Below are 26,200 nucleotides of genomic sequence, written 5' to 3' on the forward strand. Positions count from 1 at the left end.
GCAGCAGCAGCCACACATCCATTTGGTGTCTTTTTGAATGTTCTGTCGGTGGACAGCTGCACTGCACCGCCCATATCAAAATGCTTTGTGCTAGTTGTGGGAGCTGGGGAGCCCTGAGCCAATTCTCTGAAATAGGATCTTATACACTGGTGTAATTGGTGTTATGTGCGCAATCTATGAGCCCATCATATCTTGAAGCTCAGTCATACCCAATCTTTCAGCGCTTAAATGGCATGTTGATGCTGGATTAGGCCTCTGAGGGTTCAGCCGTGCATTTTACGCAGTGTAGAGATGGAGATCCATATGCGCGGCTGGGTAAATGTGGTTGTAATTTGCCTCACTTTAATGTGTCATTCTGGCACAGTGTGACGCGGGTTTAGAAGATGATCGTATACTCGCCGCCGTTCCTGTGTAACCGAATAAAAATCAGCTTCCCAGGCTGATGAAAATAACCAGAATTTTACAGAGACTTCGCCTCTTGAATATTCAGCTCCAGCCTGGTCCGTTCGTCTTTATTTTACTGTGCGTTTTTATTATGCACAAAAGCTACTTTCCTGCACGACCCGCGTCCCCATCAGGCCTAAAGACACCGGCTGATAGTTTACATAAATCTGCCTTGTGCTTTCGCCCCGACCCAGGCGGCTTAAACGGTGTATTATTCCAAACATATGCATTTTAATCAGCTCGGTCACACTTACAAGAACTGCAGTTAATAAGGCCATCAATCAAACGCGAGTGCGAGAGGAAGAAGGGGGAGAGGGGGGCTCATTGGTGCGTTGCGGCTGCAGTGCAAACTGATTAGATGAACCTTTTTACTTCAGAAAGCCTCAGAAAAGGAGGAAAACAGAGTACGTAAGACAGGACTGTTTTTGCACGTGGTTCTGTTATTCACCAAATCCGCATGCATATAGGAGATAAGTTGAAAAATAAATAGTTGTTTTCAATTTTTCGTTAATGAACAAGCTCCTTTAGTGAGATTTTCCCAAAGAATTTGGTTTGAAATGTAAACCAGTCTATTTGCAGACTAGAAATGTAATTTGCAAAAATTTTTTCCGATTGGCTTTGAAGACCCCCGCCAAATAACAACAATTTCCTGCTCAGATTATTGCATGAACTTCTGATTTTCCCCACCTGCGTAAAATCAGTTTTACAATATGACTTATACGTCTCTATTCGGGCCACAGAAGCTCTCCAACCTTATTACGCGCAGAAATCTATTTTAATTCTCGTGGCCCCGGTCAAAACGCGGCCAATTAGGACCCCCTCTGATTGGTGGCGGTCCTCTCTGTAACATCGATCTCTTTGCATTCCCAATATCTACAGACAACTAATTATGTCGTGTCTATTAAGTGGCGCGAGAGAAAAATATGAGAAGCGTTTGCGGAGCCCGGGGACCACTTAACTGTCACGGTCAATCTCGCGGTCCCATCAGGTGATATGGGGGGCACTAGCGTGTTTTTGACACCGACCACTTGAGAGGAAAATTAGTGTTATTATTGGAGGGGGTGGGAAACCAATTGTGAGTGTAGAGAATCCTTAACAGAGTACAAAAGGAATAAAATGACCTGAATGGAGGTCTACATCAAGTGATATTGTATTGTTCCACAGTACACTTTCAGTATTTTTTTATTTATTTATCTGACTTTCTTTTGTTTTAAAATGATTTTTTGGCCATTTAGATTGATAACAAATTGTATTACAAGACACACTCTGTTGTATACCGTTAATTAATTGACAGTGTTTATTGCAAATTAGACGTTGAAGACAACCCAGGCAAAAAAAAGGAAAAAAAATCAACAAGAAAATAAAAGTCAACGAAAACAAAAACAGTCACTTTTCAGTCCCTTTTCCATAATCAGGTGCAACTGCTTCTTGAATAATATTCTAAAATAGGCTTAACGTCATATATTAATCACATTTGAATCGATAACTGGCTTTCATGTCGACAAGAGAGCAAACTGAAGGAGTTTTCATGTTTAATTTCATTTTTTCCCCATCTTGATTGTCCTCCCTCTATCTCTCCATCCTCCTCCTCCTTCCTCCTCACTTCTTCCCCCTCCTTCGTCACACCGTGCGGGCTGGAGTAATCCGTTCCCCTGGCGCCTTGTTACCTTTTGGCAGTAACGATCCCTTCCTGGTAATTATCATTAATTCAACACTCAAAATTCACCGGCTCGTACATATACATCACTCTGTTAATTTTCCCCAGCATCTGCACATTTCAGACCAAGCTTCCGCCGCCGTGTGGGCCCCGGGTGTGGAGAGCTGCTTCATAATGAGACGGCCCCAGTCTGTAACAAATCCTCCTTGTTAAAAAGAGAGATGGAAAGCATCAGCCTTGCGTAACTAACAATACATGTAGGACGATTTGGGCGACAAGTAATGATAAAAACCCCAATGCCATCCATCACGGAGATTTAAACGTTTCTCAAGACCCCTTCCTCTCGAAAGTCAAATCAATCTTCTAAAAATCAAATCTGCTTTTGTGTCCATGCGGTCATATTTCAGCCGGTTGTCTTGACTCTGCAATGGGATTATTATTAGTCAGTAATGGGAGATCCGTTGTGCGTCACATAGCTCAAGTTCTGGCTAATTGTCTTGCCCGAAGTTTAAGATGGTTTCACTGCTTACAGGCTACCTCTTCATGCTGTTTCAATTCTGGTTCTAGAATGTGTTAGGTTTAAAAGCTTATGGTAAAGGCTTTTTTTAAAGGAAGAGTTTTGGTTTATCTGGTCAGAGGCACCTCCTCCCTCTGGTCTAACGTCACAGGTGAGGGTTTGCTGAGCACTGAAGGCGTAAAAGTGACAAAAGCGGTCAGTCCTGCTGGTTGGAGAGCACGCGAAGTCTGGTCCAGAGGGCCCTGGTTGAGATTCCGTTAGATTGACTGGAGTGACAGGCCAGACAGGAAACAGGGCTACCTCCGGGACCGAGGCCGTGGGGAGGTCCAGGGTACAGGGAGGGGTGTCTGAATGCGCACAGCAGCTCCGGCCTCTGGTAGGGGTGAGACAGCATGCGGGAAACTGTCCAGGGAACGCAGGGGTTGGAGAAAGGGGTGGCTGTAGGAGCAGAGCCAGCACCGACACCCAGGTGTGAGTAGTAAGGCAGCGGCAGGTGCGTTGGGAGTGGTAGGGGCAGTTCCCCGTGGCCGGCCGCGTGGCTCATCATGTAGGTGTAGAAGGCCGTGGTCTGCAGGGTGAGGCCACGTCATGGCCAGACGCTGGCGTTTTGTCTTTCAATCCTGCGGTTCTGAAACCACACCTGAGAGAGAGACATAAAGAGTAAAATATTAACCACAACCCCTAACAAATCAAAGGGTGACAGACAAACCTACAATAACATAAGCAAACATTGAGCTCCAACAGTGGTTCCGCTTTTACGCACGAATTTGTATTTGTTTTTTTACTAGCTGCGAGATTTAACTTTTATTTTTATTTATTTAAGATAATATTACACGTGTAGTGTTTTAGATCAGGCTACATTGAGTATAATATTATTTTTCTGCTTGATGAAAAAATATTATAAAACCAAATAATTATAAAAAAAAATAAGTGCCTGCTTAAAAAACCATAGGTTCTAAGCTTCTCTCGTTTGCTTTTCTTGGTGTTTGGTTTTCTGAATCTACCTCTTTTTTATGATTTATTTGTGTAAAAAATTTGACTAAAAAAATAATATATCTCAACACAAAAAACTTCAGCAACCTCGTATTGATTAACCTTTTATAATTAGCTCCGTCTATCAAATTCTCTGCCTGTATTCCCATTTGCAGGCCTGACTGACACCTGCTCCTTTTGACACCCACTGTTCTCACCTTGATGGTGGTTTCAGGTAGATTCAAGGCGGCCGCCAGTTCGCATCTTCGCGGCCTGGACACGTAGTTTTCGCGGTAAAACTCCTTCTCCAGCCGGCCGATCTGCTCCCGGGTGAACGCTGTCCGGTACCGACGAATCTGATCCGCTGAGTAAGACAGGGAGCCTTGACCCGGGACCATCTTACCCGGGTCAGGACTGGTCTCATTTGGGTGACCTGGAGAATCCCCATTCCGACCTGAATCAAACAGTAGAGAGACAAAACAAAGATTATGCGCATTCAGTTTCAAACGTATATCAAACAAATATTTAAAAAATAATAATAATTGTTTTTTTAACTTTATTTTATTTTTGAATAAGCTTTTTTCATTGGAGCTTGTATGCCAATATTATTTGAACTGCACTGATATTCAGGGCCTCCCTGCTTGCAAATAGCCGCATTTTGTTGAGTCTTAACATCATCTTGTTTGTATTTTTATTGTTTATTTGAGTAATTTCATTTTAAACATTTTTGAATACTTATTCACGTTTAACAGAATAATGAACAGTCACGACATTTTGCTGTCATTCGCTCGGCTTTTCATCCTTTTTGTTTCAGGCAAGAATACAACAAAATATGAATGCATAAATAATGTATTGATGCGATTTTCTTTTTACAATTGTAGCATACTGTCACACATTTGCAGCATTACATCCTTGAGTCTTTGCACCTTCGAATATGACACATACATCCAGTGAATTATCATGTTAGTGGCCCTTTCTTCTCGTTTTCTTCTTGTGGTTTACCTAAAATGCAACATTCCTCCTCGTGCAGTAAATATAGGCTTCATATAGGCTGATTTGCCTGTATTGTTAAAGTCAGAGGGGAAAATGCCTGGTTAGATTGTGGGTGTCAACTCAGCGTGTTTCCAGCCACACTGGTCACTTGACAGAACAGCTGTGCAGCATACACTGCGCTTATATTCAGCTGGTATTCGGGCTTTGTTGAAATTTTTGATTTTTTCTGCAAATTTGTATGCCTTTCAAAGAAATGCTCTGTGTATATTTATGTTTTTGATGAGCATAATACACATTGGCGTCATTTTGCACAAGCATGCAGTGACAGAAAAAGCCGCAGTGCATGCGACTCTTACCTCTAGCAGTTGGGAAGTCCATGCTTTCAGGCGTGCAGCTCACATCAATTTCCTCGTAGAAGTCCGACTCGGTGTCTGAGCTGCTGCCGTCTTTGTGGAGATGATCAGTCCGGTGTCTGTTACCGGAGGAAGACGAGCCAACCGGCCTCATATCTGCACACAAATTCCTCCGGGCATTCTCCTCCACCATCCCTTCTGTCCTATCCCGGGAGTAGGGCGCAGCACCCGGGCTCAGACAGCCCCTGTGGCCCGGCTTCCCCTGCTGGTCTCTCAGCTCAGGGCTCCCGACTGCATCCGGCAAATTGGAGCCGCTCTTGCTCAGCTGACCTCCCTCCGCAAGCATCACCATCTCCTCTCTGCTTTCCATCACTGGAGCGACTTACAAAACCTGGAGTCCGATTGAGAGTGCGAGCCGTCAAACAGCAAGGCGACGGTTTTTTCAGGTTGGAGGGGTGTGTTTGTGTGTAGTGTAGAGGTGGAGGTGGGTGGAGGGGGTGGGGGGGCTGTGTCTTAAGAAGAAGAAAGGAGAGGCTTCAGGAAAAAAGAGGGGATGCAATCCGGTGTGACCCTGAGAGGAGAGCGCTCCAGAGTGCGCAGAAGGAGCTCTGGGAGGGATCACCATTTACCCCTTCTCTCTCTCTTTCTCTCTCTTTCAACGGAGCTGTCATTCTTAATAGGCATGTCGTCATGACGGCCCCCCCTCTCTGATGACGACACGCATTGATTGGAGATGGGTAAACAGACAGAGCGATGGCGGTGATGGTGGGGGGGTGAAGAAGCAGCTATAAAATATCCTATCTATCTATCTATCTATCTATCTATCTATCTATCTATCTATCTATCTATCTATCTATCTATCTATCTATCTATCTCTTCTCTAGAATACGGTTATTCATTCATATTGTCATGTTTTTTTCATATTGATAATCTTTTTAAATTATTTGTCAGAATTACATCATTCATCCCTTTTTCAGTCATATTAAGAGTTTCTGAAACTATTTCATCCTAAATTTTGATGTTTTTATCTGTAATACAAAGATGAAATTTAAAAATGAAATTGATAGATTTACTCGCCTTTTACTACATCCTCAACTCCATCCTCCTTCTCAGTCTTTAGTGCCCCTCTCCTCCACCTAAAGTGGAGTCAAGTAAAGCCCTCAGAGGTCAAGTTCTGCGGTCAGAGTTTAGATAAGAGGCAATTTGACATGGAGTCCTAAAGTCAGCAGCAGAACAACAACCAGGCAGAAATCTCCGTCTTTCATTCATGCCTCTCTAACAAGGAATACAGCTAGTTTTAATCATCATGAGTATATGATTTTGATGTATATACTTTCAATCAATGTTTCATATGGAAGAAATCAGAAATATTCCTTTCTCTCACTCCCAGCACTGCCCTTAAACACTAAATTGCCCTAACTTACTTCAAGGTGTGCTGGCATGTTTCAAATTAGTGCATGGATGGAATTATTTTAGCAATCTTGGTGGCTGTTTTGTGTATTTTCTTTATGATGTAAAATAAATGGTCCATATGGAAAAAAACTGAAGGCAGGGAAGAAATAAAGTTTATTTTATTCAGGTGTCCAGGCAATGTTCATGAATTTAGTTTAAGTTACCTTCCTGTGTCCTCACACCCTGTCTCTGAGATTACAGTGCTTGAACAGATGTAGTTTCATTGAAGCTTGATGTATGAATGAAGGATGCAGTACACTAAGAGTCCACTGAACGTGTTGTTACTTCAAGCCGTGATCAAGTCGTCTCTGTCTTTGCTGCAGCTTGCAACCACAACACAAAATACGACTACAGCTCACAGACAAATATTGACTCTTTGAGCCTGAATGAACCTTGATTTAATCCTTCATGATTTTTTTTTTAAAGGCATTACTAATTGATCTTAGAAGAGTTATTCAAAGAGAGGCAGCACTTTCCGTTTAATGTACTTCAGAATCAGATTTATTGTCCATCAGAAATACACATACAATAAATTTGCTATGGTCTTATTTGTGTGTAATAATAAACAAAGACAAGGAATAACAATTTCAGCCAACATTGATAATGCTACTCTTACAACCAAGAAACAAAAACAGAGTACAACAACAATGTAGCTATAAAATATTGTCCTGTACACGTTTTTGAGTAATTTATCTAAATATGACTTCCTATGATTTATTTTAAGACATGCAGCTTTACTTTTTCCACTGATGACGATTCCCATTTGTTTTGTAATAAAGTCATTACATTACAAAAACCGAACAATGCTTGATACCTTTGGAAAACTACCTTTCTTATCCAATGTCTCATCAGATTAGCACTCTTCATCTGTTGGCCATAGTGGTAGGCTATACAGTGACGGCCATGATGTTTAGTATATAATTGGAGTCACGTGGTATCAGCGAGAAGAGAGGGTGGCAGACCGAGCAGCTCCGACGGGCTCCGCTGTCCTTGTGCGCCCTCGCCTGTCCGAATGAGGGTAAAGGCCCGAGCGGTGCCTCTCCCTCCCCCACTCAGCCCGGCAGAGAGGAGAGAGGGAAATTCCTCTGCCTTTCTCCCTCCACTTTTTCATCTGGGCAACAAAGGGAAAAGTACTCCCATTTCTTCATCTTTCAACTTTCATCTTGCTTTATCCCATTTTCTCTCCCGAAAATAGAGTGGATATATTGATAGATTGATAGATTTTATAGGACAGCTCTGGTGGTACGAAAATGGTTAGTTCATTGGATTAGTTTTGGAGACAGATCCATAACTCGTAAGAAGACAAGGGAGATCAGTCTGTACCTTTTTTTAAACTAAGAACCACAGTATGACAAAGGGATCCGATGAAACCCTTCACAAAAAAAGACATTCCACAGGAAGGGAAATGAAAAAAAATGGTTACATTTAATTTAATGCGGCACAAAGGCAAAGTTAGTTTTCTTCTGTAGTTGGTTTCCAGTGTTTTTAGATTTAATCAGTTTAAATTACCCTAATAAAGCGATATGGCTACCTTCATTTCTTAGTATTCATTTTAATTTAGCTTAACCATTATTTAGCCTGTGCTTACACGAACTCAGTTTATCTGTATGACTCAGACGGATGAAATCCGAGTTTAAACGGGCGGATTTAGACAAAACGTCCCTTGTTTTCAGAGACAACTAATTTATTTTGCTTTTAAAATGATAAAACTGGTCAATATGCAGTGTTTCAGCTGCGCCTACAAAGATGGCAAAGGTTCCATTGTTTTGCTGCTTACCGGGAGGAGGAGTGATGCAACAGGTCTTGGCCAGGGCAGATGAGATCTTGTGATCATCCGGAGATAACAGTTGGAACTGGTTTTGCGCAACAGATGAATGACCTTGTGGGTTTACAGTGGTGTCACTTATATAGTGTGTGTGTTTAAGATAGTGAAGAACTGTGGATGGGCTTGGAGAGCTTGCTGATAGTGTGACATAATATCCTTCTTTGCATGAATTGCATTACAATTCTATGCATCATCTTGAAAGCATGCTGCGTCCAGCCACTGCACATTCTTGTATAGGCAGAGGTGCGGACTGCAGTCATGGCTCTGCTTCGGTGTCTAGTTTTGCAGGGGGAGATCAAAGAGGGGGAGCGCCCCACACGGCAGACACTGCAGAATGCGCCCCTCAGTTTTACTAGCCAGCCCAACTTGAACTTGACCATGGAGTCTGCGCAGTAAGCATGTAATCCAATCCATGGCCCTGGCTGTGCAGACATACCAGAATATTTGCTTTAAGCACAACAAGTGTGAGTTCGTGATAGAAAAGTGCATGAATGGGTTTGATAGATGTTAAATCTGCTGCTGGCTGAAGGTGCAGCGTTCCTCAAGGAGTGAAAACCTAGAAGGAAATAACATCTAAACCTCTCCTTCTCCTCATTACCGTGGCCCCTCCCGTCTCCATTGCTTCAACTTGGCCTTGAAACGGGATGACGCAGCTACCACTGAGTTAACTCGATGACCTTGCAGAGAAACATGTCCTGATGACTCTACAGCTGGAAATGTGTGTGCTCTAAGATCTGCATTATCATTCTTCGCTGCGCCATCTGCAAACCCATCACGCTATTACAACAAGGGCTTAGCAAGGCGCTGAGATCCGGGCTATATCACCCCGTTAAGGGGAAGAACATCATGGGGAACGGCTTACCACCAGTTCAGCAGTAGCAAAGGAAACACCCAGGTGCAAAGCCCCTGAAGTTTCACAAGAGCGCATGTAATGCTCGGGACTGTGCGTCCCTGGCATCTTTGAGGGGAGGTGATATTTACAAGTCTGACGGCCTGCAAATGGTGTTTTATTTTTAGGCAGTGTTGCTGTCATCAGTTACTTCGCAAGTATAGAGTTCTCTCGGTTGCCTTGTGTCTTGTCTGACGACTTTTTGCTGATTATAAAGAACAGAAATCAACCAGAGGCGGCCTAGATTTTGACACTTCAGTGCGTATTTCTGGAAGTTTCCTCTCATTGGAGAACTGTCGCTGCAGTTCCGTTCCTGATGTATTGTGTGTGCAAAGTTTAATAAGGCTGGTATATAACTGACTTCCATGCAGTCCAAAGTGTGTTGCACATGGTCCGACAGAGGACTGTTCTTACGAAGATTTCCACCCGTTAATTGACTTTTAAATTACCGTTGTTGACAAAACGATTTGACTGCTACAAATGAAAAAGGCAAAAGAAAAGAAATGAACTAAACTTGAAATATTGCATTTAATTCTGGAAACGACTCTGTATAAGCCGGTCTGTGGCAGTCATTACCACTACGAAAGAAAGAATAAGCCGAGATATGGTAGAATCTTCAACTTAAGTTGTCAACAAGAAACGCACTTCACATTTTTATTATGGAGCTGTGGAAAAAATGATTTGCAATTAGTATAAGTACACTGTTAAACAAAAACAATAATAAAACAAAATCCAGACACCGCTGCTGTTTTTTGCTTGGATATTTTGTTTTTATTTTGCCCCCAAAACTTTGTTTCTTAGCTTTATTGTTCACTCTGAAATGCATTATTATTTGTTCGTCGTGACAAGTGGTAAATCTTTAAAGCACTGGCTGTCGTTAATTACCTTTTGCAACCCTTTTTCGTTTAGCTTGGGCTGTCTCTCTCAAATAGCTCACAGAAAACGATTTAAACCCTTCTAAGCATCTTCATAAATACGCACGCAGCACCTTGAATGCACTGCATTCGCGCGCGTTTTCATTTCGAATATATTCCCAACTATCAGCCCTGTTTCACGCCAGTGCAGTGGTTATTTCACTGCAAAATCAATTGTTACTCCAGCTGCTTAAGTATTCCAGATTTTTGTCTACGGATGACAACTGAAGCTGGATTCTGAATTGTCTACTTCAGTGTCGGCCTGTGTTTTGGCTGCACAAAGCAAGAGGCCAGGACGGTTGACTTTGAGAGATAACATATTCTGATGACAATAAATGGAATCAACAATACAGTAAAATAATAGTTATACATGTTTTATAAATTATCGCAAAAATATGCCATAAAGCGCACTCTCTCCAGATAATAGATACAGTTAATGATGACTTTGGAGTGAGGGTGCAGAATAGCACACAGGCAAGTGCTGCAATAATAGAAATATAAATATGAATGTTTTCTTCTCGATCAGGATTTAGTCACATGAAGTTAGAGGTCGACGGCCCTTACATTCACAAATACAACAGATGTGTAAGGGAGAGAGTACCGGCTGAACTTTTCCTATCTGCTGAGATTCCTGCGTGCCAATAAATGATTTCACACGCAGCTTACAGGCTCGAGCTTTAGCAGGCTGTTAACGCAACATTTAAGACTTCTGCAGGAGAAATAGAAACAGACTGAAACACACATCCAGAACACCGTGGGAGTGAAAGTTTCCAGTTAACCGCGCACCTTAAGGTGGCTTCCACCGTATCCTAAATATAAAAGGGCCAGCGTTGTTTCCTCTCTTTTACATGCAATGCTTGATAATCCCACTGCAGGCTACCGTCCAGAAAAATATGCAAAAGTCAAGTGTGTGACCGCCCTGTGGTTCACTGCTCTCACCACAGAAACATATTGCTTCTTATGTTCTGACAACTTTTTTGACAGCAGCCTACATTAAACACATGTCATCAACGAGACTGAAATTGACTGCGTGTAGTTGTCTTAGCAGCCCCGTTTAACAACATAATTTATGCTATTAACGATAGAAATTTATAGCCGAGCATAACTTTATATGGACCTTCCCTCCACTGCCGTGCAGGCTTCAGGGCGCTGGATCCGGGGGAATAAATGCGCCCCTTATCCGGCGCACTGTGTAATTTGGATGAGAATACAAACTCTTGGGGTTTGAACCTTGATAATGACGTCAGAGAAAAGGCCTCAGGCCGTGCTGCAGAGTCCCCAAGTGTCCTGAAGAAATCTCCAGGGCTTCTGAGAGGGATCATACTTGAGATTTGGAAAAGTATGATTCACTTGTATTTATTTAGAGCACTTAGAGCTTGCAAAAACAACGATTTATAAATCCAAACTAAGTCTCATAATTGTTATATTCATACACTTTCTGTAGGAAACTGAAATAAATGTATTTCAGATCAACATACATTATCTTCTCAGTTTGACTCCCTGCCACACAATGTTTAACTTCCATGATGTGTGTGTGAGCGTATTTGGCGGGACAGTGTGTGCGCCACCCCTGTCCAGAGTGTGTTTTCATTGTTCTTTGGGATGCCTCATTCTGGACTGACCACATGTGCGCGCGGCGGCGGCCACCTGGCGAGGGTGCGAGAATGTTGTGACAGTAGCAGCATGAATAAAAAAGATCCAAACATGGATGAAACATAAATCATCTGTGTATGAAAACACCTCGCAGTAACGTATTAAAAGAACCACAACAGGTCTGAGATGGCGGCTGTGACTCTGATCAATGCCCCAACATCTAACAGGACATAAAAACGACAACTGAAACGATTAATGATTGACGCGTTACTGTTTATTTTGAAGCTTGGTTTGCCCACATTGAAGAAATGAAAAAAACGCCACAGGGCAGCGCGCAACAGGCCGGGCCTTGTAGAGTATTAAATGACTCAGTAGTCGTATATATTTGAATGATTTCGGTATTTAAGCTTTATTTGATCAAATCCGGACATTTCCAAGCAGTTGTGGAGAGAGTTCTCTTCATGAAACTATTTTTATAATACATGATGTTATTTTGGTAGTTTATAATGCACATAGTACTTCACAATTTGAGTAACTGTAACGTCAAAGGTGTAGAGATTTTTTTTTTTTACTTAAAATGAAAACCTTTTCGAACAGGTAGTCTCAGCACTTCCCGTGCAAGACCAAAGATATCTTTAATTTTCCCAAAGCGTACAGCAGCCCATGTTGTTGTCTTATGTAGCCTTTTGCATCTGTTTTTACAATCGCCATTCACCCTTTATTACACGGAGCTATAATAAACACTATAATCTAAATTTGATAACACGTATTTAGAACGCTCTTTGTAATTATCAGTGTGCTTTATTGTTTCATCAAATGCGTAATAGGAGACTATTGCTCTTCCTTCTTCTATTGTTGGCTGGAATATCACGCTGCCTATTTTACATTTTTAAAGCGACACTTCCCCTTTTAACAACTCACTTTTAAAGGGTTAAATCTTAGTTTTATGAGAACAAATGAGCAAATCTTCAAATCGTCAGCCATACGGATTTGTATCTATATTTTTTTTGTATTTCGACTTAAATTCAAACTACACCTCCATAAACCGAATAGCTGAAATAACATCATAAATTTAATTTGTTTCTCACTCAAATTCAGTACATATAGTATCAATGGTGCGCCTCCCTTGGACACAACAATGTAGCCTATGTTTCATCATTTATTACGCACATCGCTTTCCAGTCGTTGTATTTGTGACGTTAGACCCTGCCTATCATACTTCTATAAGGTCGCCTCTTTTTCACATGCAAGAAGCACTCTATTGTTTTAGAGCCAGTAGGCTTAAAATAAAAATGCTAAGTATAATTGATCTGTATAAATGTGTAAATAACGTATCCATCTCCACATAAAGTGAATGTCTACTTTGGAATGTGGATATTTGTAGATAGTTGTGTATTCAGCTTTTCTTGTTTTTCTTTGGCAAGATACTTTATGTAGTTGTATGTTGCATGAAAGTTGAGTATTTATGTTATGAAATCAATAAAACACAATAATAGACGCCTTTTTTTGTGTTTTGCATGAACATTCCTCGTCTTTTGGTTGCAAACCAATCGTCTGTATCAGTGTTTTACGCACTTGAGTGGCAGCTTCTGTTGGGTTGATTTTTATCACTTAATTGTAGATAACAGAGCAGTACAATTCACTTCAGTACGACCTTAACTAACGCTGGACTTTGACACAAATCTGGTGACAATCCAGTGAAAGGTCCACCAGGTCTAATTCCCCCAGCACAGAATTGAAGGAGAGCCACTGGTCGTAAACACAAGCCACCAGACTAGACACACTCACACACATTGCACACACACGACACGTCTATCCCTCTCCCTCTTTTCGGGGATCAACATTTTCACACGTATCTGCCAAAACCACCTCCAATAGATGTGCAAATAAAACAAAAACGGCATTCCTTTTCTATTTCCAACGCTGGGACTCAAACGCACCACCCAGGAGGACTAGCGGGTACAAACCTGTCTGTGAGAATAAACGGCGGAGAAACCCAAATGACAGTAAAAGTTAATGTCCTCCAATAGCTTTCATTGGGACAGGAATTCTCACCCCTCTTCCGCTCCTTTCAGCCGCTCAGACGGTTCCTTCAAAGCGTGAATGGCCCGACAGGCTGAACGGCTAGACAGCAACTTTCAACTTGACCTTGGCCTCCAGCCGCGTCTACCTCCTATGCAAAAAAACAAGCAGGCACTGTGGAGGCTGTTTTCTGTCTGTGCGTTTTGTAAACATGTCGGAAGTCTCGTGTCTGGAATATTCACCTTGAACACGTGATGTAACCTCCGATTTTCTTGATTTGGAACAAAAATGTAAATGAGGCTTTCCGAGGAAGGGCCTATTTCAGACTGTGAAACACTTGCATGCAATATATAACATGGAATATAACGACTCTCATGCTGTCTCGAGCTTTTCATTATCTGAGAGTGAACGCGTAGTTTGGCACAGAGTGAAACAGTACAGAATATTCTACATTGTGGATCAGCGTGCGACAGATGTATGTTTAATTCATGCACATAAAGTGCAACATTCGTCTATACACTATACTTAAACAATGTGTCTTTATGGACTGGAATGTTCTTTTGTCAAAGGCTGTGTAATTATACTTCATATAGCAACACAGAGAGGCTCAAGGCGTGCGTAAAGGCCATAAATGTATGAATGTGATTCACATGTGGAAGCATAAGAATCTCTCTTCGGGGAAAGTTTGTCATTATTTTTCTTTTGCAACTCTTATTAACACTAAAATCATAACGAGAGGGATTTTCAAACCTCTTTAAAAGTATTTAGTCTTTTAAAATGTACAAATTTATACAAGTGAAAAATAGACTAGTCCTATGCGTGTCTGTTTTTGAACAATAAATGCTCAACATCCATTTCAGTCGAAGATAACATGATAAAAGCGAAATCCCTGGAAAGGTACGATCAACTCACTTCGCCGCATTTTTCTCCATTTAATTATCTGTACTGGGTGATGTTTACCGTCCTCTTTGCATAGCGTGGTCACGTGACAGCAGCTGGGCCAATGACAGCGCAACCTCTGCGCTCTTGTGCGCGTCAGAGTGGCATTACTCTCTGGGAACCAGTATCGCCTTTTTTCAGTCTCTGAGCTTTTTAAAAAAGAGTCAGAAGCTTCAATGTTGGATGCCGTGCTATGACAACGTCACTGCTCCTCCGTCCGCGCTGGGTCGACCCGTCGGTGATGTTTCTCTACGACAACGGCGGCGGTTCTGATGAAGTGAGCAAGAACATGGAGGGTTTTGCTGGTGGCAACTTTGCTGCGAACCAGTGTAGGAATCTGATGGCGCACCCCGCGTCCCTGGCACCCAGCACGGCTCGTCCAGCGAAGTGCCCACCTCCGGAATGGGCGAGCCTGTGAAGCAGTGCAGTCCCTGCTCAGCGGCTCAGAACTCATCCAGCGCGTCCCTGCCTTATGGGTACTTCGGTAGCAGCTATTACCCGTGCAGAATGTCGCATCACAGCAGCATTAAGTCGTGCGGAACTCAGCCTCCCTCAGCCTATGGAGAAATACATGGACACCTCTGCCTCCTGTGACGACTTCACCTCTCGGGCAAAGGAATTCGCTTTTTATCCCACCTATCCTTCAGGCCCATACCAACCTGTTCCCAGCTACCTGGACGTTCCCGTGGTGCCAACAATCAGTGCGCCCTCAGAGGCCAGACATGAATCCCTGCTGCCCATGGAGAGTTACCAGCCGTGGACTCTTGCAGCCAACGGCTGGAGCGGGCAGCCGCAGCCCGCACACATGTGGAAGTCCTCCATACCAGGTAGGCTACTTTTCTCTGGATCCAGCCTTTAGAAATATAGTACACTGACCATGTTAATTTGTTACCAAACAGCAAACAGGACGCTCTTTGTACAGAATTCTGGTGCTGGATATTTAATTTTGAAGCCTGTGGAAAAAAACAACACAAACTGTTTTAATTGAACAAAAATATGTGAAATAACCTGAGGAATCAACAGATTAAGCATTCATAAATGTGAGGGGAAAGCACAATGCGCTCATTATATCTGAGAAATTAGTTTTCCAGAGAAAATGTATTTTTTTTAATATTGATAAGTTGTTATTAGAGTCAGTCATATTTTTCTTGTTTTTACGCATTATTTTACACAAACTATTGAAATATTTAATATTATTTACAAGCTACAGAGAATGTGGGCCCATATTTAATCTGTTGGTAGAAAAAAAACCAAATTCAAAGTGATTATGAGGTCTATTTACTTGTTGAGAGAAGGCTTAATAACAGCTTCTTTATCTCTTGTCTCTCAGACGCAGTGTCTCACTCCGGGGGAGACTCCGGCTCTTATCGACGTGGAAGAAAGAAGCGCGTGCCATACACCAAGGTGCAACTGAAGGAACTCGAGCGCGAGTACGCTGCCAATAAATTTATCACGAAGGACAAACGGAGGAGGATATCTGCGCAGACCAACCTGTCCGAGCGACAGGTCACGATATGGTTTCAGAACAGACGCGTTAAGGAGAAGAAAGTTGTGAACAAATTGAAACCCATCAGCTAGTTGTTTGATGGCGGACAATTGGGAGATAAACTACTACACCCCCACCCACACAGACACACACTTACACACTTAACACAGATACTTACACACACGTTTGGACTCATGGATTGGAACAACACTCCTTGCTGACTGAACATGATTTATTTGTATGTTGCCAAATGATTTCCCGGAGCTTCTGGAACAAAATCTGAGGCCTCGTCTGTGGTGGATTCTGCCACTTGTTGTTAAATATTGTTTGAGGAGTCAAGTGGTGACAAAAAGAGACAATATATATATATGTGTATATATATATATATATACATATATATGCAGTATGTGTGACTTTTTTTTTTTGGCATGCTCACTCTCATCACAGGAAAACTGACCCCAGCTCTGAACATTTTGCGCCACCGAGCTACGCGTTTATCTACAACTTTTAACGAGAGTGATAACGCGAAGATCCGCAGGAAGAGACGGTGTGACCTATTTGGACCTTGAAAATGTTAAATATTAATCTCTCCTGGCTTCCTTTTTAAAAACCTACTCACATGCTTAGCTTGACGTTTTCGTCTTATCATATGAACCCGTGCTCTCATCTATTCACTCAACCCATGGCGCAATCTTTCCTATGATGCTTAGATAATCGTTCGAGATATGTGTTCATATCGATCATAGCTTTTATATGTGTGCGTATTCATGTGGTTGTATATAAAGTAAATCCCGGCATGATATCAGGATATATGTGTGTGAGTACAGTGTGTCGGTGTTAAAGTCCACCCTAATAAAAATATGGACTTGGTTGAATTTTATCCAAGTTATGTTGGACATGGATCTCTCACCACCATGATTTCTCAATTCATTTATTTACATCTTGCGTTTATGTTTCAGAAGAGCTCGCCTTGCCAGTTTTTGCTTCTCCTCAGGCCTCCTAACTCTCGCAGTGTGTAGGAAAAAAGTAGCTATATTGAACGCTTGTAGCTGGGATTTTGGTATTATTTAGACAAACAAAACAAATGCTACACATACCTTCTTATTAAACATTCCAAACGTGTAGTGTGAAGCAGATCTGTTGACTCTGTGAAAGAAGAAAGCACTCAGTCGAGTCTGTTTGTGATGAAATATAGGTCGACACCACCATCTAGCGGTTCCTTTGTGACATTATTAAGTGCACTGCCAATGATCTAATAACACTAAAAAGGCTTTAAGGCCTACTGAAAAAGGTTCCTTTTATTAAGTTAAAATTGGAAATAAAAATACGTTCAATCTTAGTATACCTTCGTAAAAAGTACCATCATAATGTGTAATTTTTGTATGACGTCTGACTTAAAGAAGACGCAGGTGAAGAAAATTTAAGAAAAAGCTTTATTTTGATACATTTGAACAGCAACTAATGTCAAATAACGCCTCTAAATGATGTAATTCCTGCATGTGACTGTACAGTGAAAATTACCGTCAACAAAGCAGTCAAGATCGGCTTCATGAAATTAGTGTAGGCTGTTTTTTTTTAATCTAGCTCTGCTTGGTGTTTTTCTTTGTGCTTATTTTTTATCTATTTAAAAAGAAATCTGTATAAATTTATAGCCTACATTTCGAGGCAATGTTTTTAAAGATGCGTCGCGTTTCCCACAGTCTTATTTGCTTTAATATTTGCAAGCTTGGTGTTGCGTTCACTGATATGCGGACCTTCTCCACATTGAATGTTTCTAGACACGAACATTGTGTGTAAAGAAAGTCAAAGGTGTCTAACCCTATTCAATATCTTGTTTATTATATATTTATTTCAGATGATAAGGTTGTATCAACGGCGCACGCGGCCGGGATTCAGACGATTCCATTAAGTTAAATGACAGATTAAAAAAAAAAACAGGCTCATTTCCGCTGTCATATGTGTAGTATATGAATGCGTTTACCACACACATGTTTCAGTAGGATTTCCTTGATGTCTTGAGTATTTTTTAGTTTTCTATCTTCATAAACGGGGACTGAGAAGCAAAACACAATATAGCCTACTATGTGGAAAATTCCGCAAGGCCGCATTGATGAAATATTTTCTAAATGTCCACAACATGCTACCACTCGTAACCCTTTTTGAGGGACCCGCTTTCCATCAGAAATGCCTCACTTTTCCAAAATACAATTAATACAATTCGCTGCCTTATCAACACAAGGTAAGCTGCATTTTAGATTTCAGCTGCCTCGAGCCATTCTGACATTTCTGGCACTTTGAATGTGTTAAAGAAAAAAAAACGTTGCACTTGAAGATACCACAAAGTCTACTTTCCTTGTCTATTACTGTTGTCGTTATTTGTCACTGTCGCTGAGACTACGTTCATGCTCTGCACAGCGATTATTTTCATTTTAGAATTATTTTTTTTCAGTGACTAAGTGTATTAGTAACAAGCAGCTGTAGCCAGAAACCCAACATCCCAGCTTGCTTGGTTTGGCTGCTTTCGTGGATATGATTCAGTCTTACTGGCAGTCAAAATGTCAGGCATGAAACCAAATCCCTCCTCGTTCAGAGTTGAAGCTCCTGACACCTGTTAGCCTGATTTACACCGTGCTATAGGCCTAATTGTTTTTTCCCATTTTTTTTGTGTTGAATTCATTTGTTCCAAGCATTTCAAGCAAACGCGTGGATACAATAATGATACAATTTCACCATACATATATTATGTAGGCTACTAGAACTGCTTAAAAAAAATGAAAATGCAAACACATAGCTGACCCTCATCAAAAAAGCACAGTTCTGACAGCGCGTTGTTTTTTTTATTATTAATTTGCCTTGTTGCCCTGAGAAGCCCAAACTCGATAGGCTTTATTTCACATAAAGACGAAAGAGACTGACTGTCCAGAGACTCCTGACTCAGAAAACAAGAGTACACAATAATAACAGTGAAACACGTAATGATAGTAATTTACATTTGTTATGAATCACTGGACTATCTGTGTCAACATTTAAAGACCATTGTTGGCCTTCAGTGTACAGTAGTCGTATTGACATTAATAAGACCGTCCTGGTCGTTTAATGTATTCATTAAGTCTATTATATTCCACCCTCACTAGTTTTTAATCACATAACTATCATCCTATCCAAACGGATGTATTTGCATTTCTAACCGCACATACTTTTTTAACTTGATAATATAATAGTTTTCCTGTGCCCACATGAATCCTTGGCTGTCTCATTTGTTTAATTTTTAAAAAAGAAGGTCCTCAGTGACTCACTCTGCGCTAAATAATCGTCAACAGTGGTATTTTTAAATTCTGAGTAGTCTACAGTCGTGTGTTAATGATACGCGCGAGACCCGCTGAATGACATCGAGTAACCCCACTGAAATGTGAGACAGCTAAACTACGTCCGCGAGCACGGAATGCAGCGTCTCCCCGCTCCCACCTTCTCTGACGTAGGCACGACGAAGCGCGCACACGTTCCAAAGTCACTTCAGAGATAGGTGAAAAACTGTGATGTCTGACTGCTCGGTGTATTCTGTAGCCTAAAAGCATAGCAAGGCGGAAGTAGCGGAAGTTAGCAGCAGAGACATACTAGCGGGGTCACTCATTGGCTGTGAGGGAGTAGAGCGTCATCCTATTGGCAGTCTGAGAACCAAAACAAAGCTACAAGTCCCGCCCCAGGCCTGACAAAACTTGTCGGTCCAAAGCTCACAGCGCGAAGCTCCGCCTATCCCTCTCATTACAGGAGCCATCTTTGACAGGGCAGGAAACGCAGGAGACTGGAGCGAATGACCGTGAAGAATTGACTTATGCTGCCACACTAAGGCCAAATTGGGAATTACACTTAATTTATTACAAAAAAAAAATAAAAAAAATAAGCCATTCTACAACTCATCCAGTATCTATTCAAAACTGGAAATGAAGTACCCACAATCATCCACGTCCACTCAGATAAACAAACAGATAACAAAAAGGTTATTTTGCTTCTAACTGTTATTGTGCCATTTCGAGCAACATATCACATGTTTTAAAGCCTTTAGCAAATTCCAAGCTTAAATAAAACGAGAAAAACAGTCCTTTTAAAAGGGACAATATGCTATTGTATCTATAACAATTAAAGACAGTTCTGCATCCTCCGACAAAGCATTTTTAAATGTAAGAAAAACTCAGCTTAACTGAATAAATGTGTATTGTGTATACTGATAAATCTTGGGGTTTTTGCTCAGTGAATTTGTTCATCGGCCCACAAATCCACCAAGCAGCCCAGTGTGTCCCCTCTGTCTGTCAGACGTGGTTGAGTGCAGACAGGCCCACATTGCTCTTTACATTGACCTTCGCTGTCTCTGTGCGTAATGGAGGCCTGCAACCTTCACTCAAACAGACAACAAACGTAGCTCTCCTCTGCTCAAGCTCGAATGTCTGTCTGAATTTGGAAGGTAATCTCGTAATACAGCACAAAGTTCCGGAGCAGACATACGTTAATCCAGCACCGTGACAGCGGTCAAATAGAAGCACTTGACCGAGATTATATAAAAGCCTCCTCCATGTCCCAGTCGGCGCCTAATTCCCCCACTGAGACGCGAGATTATTCCTGTTCCCGTCTCATTTGGTTGAAATATAAATGCCAAATAAAGGCTGTAGACTATCAAACACAGAAAAACAGATACAGAGCAAAAATGAATGCGCCATGGGCCACTGTAAATACAGATTGCCTAATGAGGCCTCTGTTTAGTTTTAGAGCTAAAAATATCGAACAAAATATCCCTGCAAATGTGATAGAATGAAAATAACCATAGGCCTACAGAAAGACACAATGGGGCAACGACATAGCCTAACTTGAACCTTTTTTTCACAAACTAATGCCAAATAAAGAGAGCCTATATTTTTGAGAAGAAATGTTGACAAAACGCGACAGGAGACAGTGTGAAAATATTTGTTTTAAAAATTTTTAAAAACCCCTGCAGATATTTCACTTCTTACTTTTCTGTCTTTGTTTCCTGTCTGATAAAACACCATGTTGCATTTGAATCAAATTGGGAATCCGAGGACGAATGGGAATTATTTCACACATTTGTGCTTTTCAGTAAAAACTCCTTTAAATGAACTCAAATACCGGATGTTGGCCTTATAAGACTTAATCAGAATATATTGTGTGATGGTTAGTTGTCTTTTCAATGTAAGATCTATTAAGACTCTTTATAAAACTACGACAGCGGTGTGATTCGTTCGATTTCCGTTGAGCTTGTAGAAAAAAAAATGCACAGAAGGATTCTTAGCCAATGTATCAACAAATCGTGCTCTTGTGCACATACCCAGGAAGAAAAAAGCGTGGAATTTTATTCTGCGCCAACGAATGGGATTCATTTAGTCTTGAAATCTAAATATTGCTCCTATAGCCTAGCTGTAGTGGAATATGTTATTTATCCAATTCATAGATCATAAACTCACACTTGGATACAAAACAAAACATAAGTAATATTAATTGTATCTAAATATGCCATTGTTTCTCAAGAAATCATAGTGCCAGTGACATTAGTGTTGTAGCAAAACACTCGGAGAATGCCACGGAGTTACCTCCGACTTCTCAATATCCAGTCTTATCTCTTTGTTGGAATAACTGCTCAAATGCAGCTGAGGTGCTGTGAATCGAAGTAGTTACTGGTATATAATTACACTGTTTTCACATAGGACAGAATCGTATGGGGTAAAACATGCTTTGTGATATAGTGTAACATGTATCCTGGCTCACCTCCAGTCTATAGCTATTGGATATTATTTTTTCCCCTCATTTTTGCCGCAATTCTATAGTATTAACCAGGAGATCGCAGATGCTCAGAACAAACACTTGGACTTTTTCGTTTGTTTCAAAATGGAAAATAGAGAATAGGCTTTAAATAAGATACAGTGACTAGTCTCCACCCAGCTCAATGTCCTATAACAATGCCAATAGCAGATATTCTTTATATCTTGTTATGGTAGAGAAAATATAAACTCCGCTTCAGTAAAACAATGCTGATAACAACATCTGAAAAATTGTTATTTTCTTCAAACAATAAATCCAATGGAGAATAAAAAACACCCTGTAGATGGTCTAATACTTGTGATATTTGGTAGGCTCAGCTACAAGACAGTTAATATATTTTATCTTGTGTAGGAGTTAGTCTAATGTGGTGAATACACTGCGACCCAAAATTCTGGCTTCAAATTTGATGTTCTTCAAACGACAGGATCCAGAACAGAAAAAGAGAAATAGAACTCCTTTGGAAATGATCGTTCACTAGTGACAAGGCCAAATCTGTTTTTTTTCTTTATATTATTGACCATATCACATTTCAAAGGCTAACGTGAAAGAAAAACTTTTTTTCTAACAATCTGAATGTCGTTTGTCCCAAAAAATCTCAATCCACCAATTTAAGGCGCGCATTAAAGAAACAAGCTCCTGGCGCGTCTTGGTTTTTCCGTCGAGTTCTTTTCAGTATGGTGTAAACTGTCCTCTTTATACCTAAATTAGGACCTATTCCCCCACTCTCCTTTCCCTAGTGTGTTTCTTTCCATTGTAAAATTTCATTTCTCCCCACTGAAGTCCACTTTATGTCCTTTTGTCCAGGCCCGCTTCTGCTGCTGCTGACGCCTCGTCTCCCAGGATACCCTCTGCAGGCTACTCCAGCATTGTGAGTCAGTCAGATGGGCTCCCATTGACCGTGGAGTTGGTTAGTTTCCCCAGCGTGGCCCTTGTGTGGTCCTGCTTTGGGCCCTCGTGTCTTCGCCATCAATGCAGTCACCTGTGGATAGATCAACAGATGAGTCTCTGAATCAGGTTCACATTTAATGATATTTTCCTCCTTCACTTGTCATTTGTGGTGGTCTGATTGTTTCATGTTTCAGTCTGATGATTTTATAATCCCCCAGGCAACTTCAAGCTGGTATCAGTGTGGTCAGTAACATGATAGTGTCTGGGTAAAGACTGGGCCGCATTCAAGTTCAAACACATTCAAAAAATCTCTAATTTAGAAATACGGAGAACAAATACACGAATCATATGTTAATGTTGTCTGAATATTACACATGCAGACAACAGTTGAACAGTTGAGTCCAGTCCTGCTTTGGCTGTGTGGCATGTTTCGTTTGTGTATTGCAAGCCTTAATGTGTAGTTAACCTTCCAATTATGTGATATTTTGTTGCATGTATCAGTTTGTGCATTAACAGGTCACGGTTAGCGCCTGTCTTCCTTATTGTACAATCACACTGTATCTTTTCGGCCTCCTGCTCAGCACGCAGCACAACACATTGTCTTCCCTCTGTGGTTAAAAATATACTCAAAAGAAGCTTTCAAACGCAGGTATGGTGGCCCCATTTTTCCACCATAAAATGAAACAACAGAGCAGCCAGTACTAAAGCTCTGCGCTTTTTATTTCTCTCCAGGACTAAAACTACAGGAGGTGTCTTTGCAAGACACTGCGTGCGCCAATTTAGGCTGCTTTACAGCCTATGGGCCTACCTGACGTGGCGTTAAAGTGTACTCTCAGCTCCAACACGTGATTGTTTACTTGTTGTCTGACAAGGTTTTATGGTGCACGGATTGGGCTATCAGTGCGTCGCGTTCTCTTCCTGTCCAAACCAGTGTGTGTCTGTCACCTCAGGAAAGAAGCTACACTTAAACTACAGTTTGTTTACTTTATTCAACGTGACATATTTTTTGACATTATTAATCTCTCGTTATTTTTTTCTTTTTAAAGTTGATGCTTAACACAATTAACTGAGTGTGAGAACATGTGAATGCCTGCGCAAAGAAAACGGGTACCAGATACATTAAGGTCAAGCAAACAGTTTCCTGCGTAAATGCAGTTTTTTCAACCTTTGCATCAGATCTCATCCCCAGTCACTCATGTACATTTAATAACAATTGCTAGTTGGTGAATGTTGATTCTTTGAGGCTTTGTTTTCCTGTTTTGGCCCCAAATCCAGTACACCAATTGTTTTCTTTGCGTAACCCAAATCAAAAAGTAATCATCAACACAAAGATTTTAACATTCTGCAACTAACATCACAAGTTGCTGTGAGTTTTTTCCCTAAATTGTCAATTGAGGCTACTTTTTGCAGTTAAAATCTAACCTGCCCAAGAAATCTAATGACATCTTCATCTCACATCAGGCGCTATTAATGAATAAGTTAATACGTTAATTTGACTCTTCCCCTGTTTCGACCAACAGGCTCATATTATCTTCCACTCTTGTAACCCAAAGACTGCGTAAATGCAAAAGCAATTAGAGGAACTCCATCCGGGGCACGGTTGGGACCTTTGCTCTCTGTGAAGGACCCTCTCCCTCCCCGAACTTGAAGTCGACCGTACAGACAAAGCTTTGGCTTTGAGAGCTTTACGCAGCACCAGACTACAATTTGATTAACAAAACCGGCACGAGGAAGATGTTTAAAGGATCAGTAGCAACACTTTCTTTGATCCAAAACACATTTGACACATGATGGATTCTTTTTTTAACGCTTGTGCCTATTCTTAGGATTGGTATTTGATTTAGACTAGTCAAATGGCTACATGAAGGCGTGCTTATAATAAATACAATTCTTACCTTAGTTTGTTACAAACATGACCATTTGTATGATGTTACAAATCCTCAGCTGCTGACTTTGAGTCCGTGTAGGTGGCAACTTCCCATCACGCTTGACCAGTTTTGTGGTGTCTGTCTGGCCGGGGAGGAGAAAAAAGGAGAGCAGACTACTATAGCAGCTATAAAGACTCAGGTCTGAGCAGAGCCGGCATTGGTTTTCTTGGGCACCCTGTGCTCAATTACGGCTTAAAAGCTTCAGCACAACTCGTAGAATTTGTCTGGATTGACTAAGAGGCGGAGCGTGTGGTCACAGAGACACCGGCTTGTTTGTGTCCCTGCAATTTATCCAAATAAAACGGCCTATGTGAGCAGGACGGTGGATAGCAAATGCTGCATTCTTTTCCCTGTTTTGATACACTAGCAGGGCGTTTGTTGGTGCTTGCACGGTCTTAATGTCTGTGATATTTTAAGGTTGTGTTTCACATGTGCCACCAAGGAGCCCCTTGGATCCCCATGTGCACATCGGGTTGTGGGGCCCGGCCAGCCGCGGCGGTCTTAATCCCAGCTCAGGTCTCTCATTCACAGCACATTAGAGTCAGGTTGCAGCCTCTCCAAAACAAGCTCCATGGTGGCCCCTGAGCAGAGAGCCAGGGAATGTGCACGGTAACATGTAAACCAAATCACGTAAAGGAAATCTCATGATTTCAAAAGATACTCAGTATAATTTACATTGAGTTGGTTTCGCCCCAGAAGAAATAAAACTGCTGATTAAAATTTCACAACATATTTTCTGTATGAAAATGGATATCTCCAAAATCTTTCTGTTTCCTACAATCTGTGTAAGAAAGTCAGATTGTATGTTTTTAACGCTATATGTGATATAAAGGTGTAAGTATTTTGGAATGATACACAACGTTATCCGATTTGAAAACTAGTCCTTCCTTTCTGTTTTTGTGTAATAATAGAATTTACGCAAAAAATCCTTTACGCTTCATGTAAATAAACTGGAACAACAGACATCTGATTGAAATTACAATTCATTAAAACATAAAAATGTCTTGTAAATTTGTAGGAGCTGTCTTCCTTCTCCACGACGCACATCTGAGTAAATATTTGTACAAAAACGTGAAGAAATATCCGTGCGTAAAAGTGGAGCGGGCTTCAATGTTGCGTGTTGTGGAGCTTTTACTGGATCCATTAAAAGTCAGTGTGAAGCAAAACAGAAGCAGTGAGACAAGAATCAATCCAAAAAGAGTTAGTTTATATTTTCAAGAGGCTTAAACATTTAATACTTAGGCACACTGTCATAATGATTTTATGCGTCATTCTCAATTCTTGCGCTTTTACCTCAATGAGCCTGTTGTGATTCCTGAGAAGTATGTGCCGCTTCCTTTTTTTGTAACTGAGTAGACAATACAGAAATATGCAATAAAATGTATTTGATGACACACAGAATAAGGTATATATGGCATGTTTATAAGGGTTCATGGGGCACCTCAATGTATTATTTTACCTTAATTTCAATTCGGTTTCATTATGATGCCTTACTCTGGCTT

At 41.1% G+C, this 26,200-nt stretch overlaps 3 protein-coding genes across 3 annotated transcripts in view; 2 read left to right on the forward strand and 1 right to left on the reverse strand.

Moving 5' to 3' along the window:
* The window catches only part of LOC117827573 (homeobox protein Hox-A10-like), a 38,357-nt gene that overhangs the window by 953 nt on the left and 11,204 nt on the right, over window positions 1-26,200 (forward strand). Inside the window, 1 exon segment of the mRNA XM_034704171.1 lies at window positions 22,687-22,896. The gene's annotated coding sequence lies outside the window, so the exon portion shown is untranslated.
* evx1 (even-skipped homeobox 1) lies at window positions 1,742-5,306 on the reverse strand. Its single transcript, XM_034704181.1, is given in 7 exon segments — window positions 1,742-2,812; window positions 2,814-2,858; window positions 2,860-3,183; window positions 3,185-3,232; window positions 3,235-3,258; window positions 3,809-4,044; window positions 4,940-5,306. Coding segments are annotated over 7 exon segments (1,131 nt in total). The 3' UTR covers window positions 1,742-2,725.
* Window positions 14,683-16,952, forward strand: hoxa13a (homeobox A13a). The gene is given in 4 exon segments (XM_034704176.1): window positions 14,683-14,941; window positions 14,944-15,133; window positions 15,135-15,397; window positions 15,901-16,952. Coding segments are annotated over 4 exon segments (879 nt in total). The 5' UTR covers window positions 14,683-14,763; the 3' UTR covers window positions 16,149-16,952.

Source organism: Notolabrus celidotus, chromosome 16 (assembly GCF_009762535.1).
Source record: "Notolabrus celidotus isolate fNotCel1 chromosome 16, fNotCel1.pri, whole genome shotgun sequence".
NCBI lineage: Eukaryota > Metazoa > Chordata > Actinopteri > Labriformes > Labridae > Notolabrus > Notolabrus celidotus.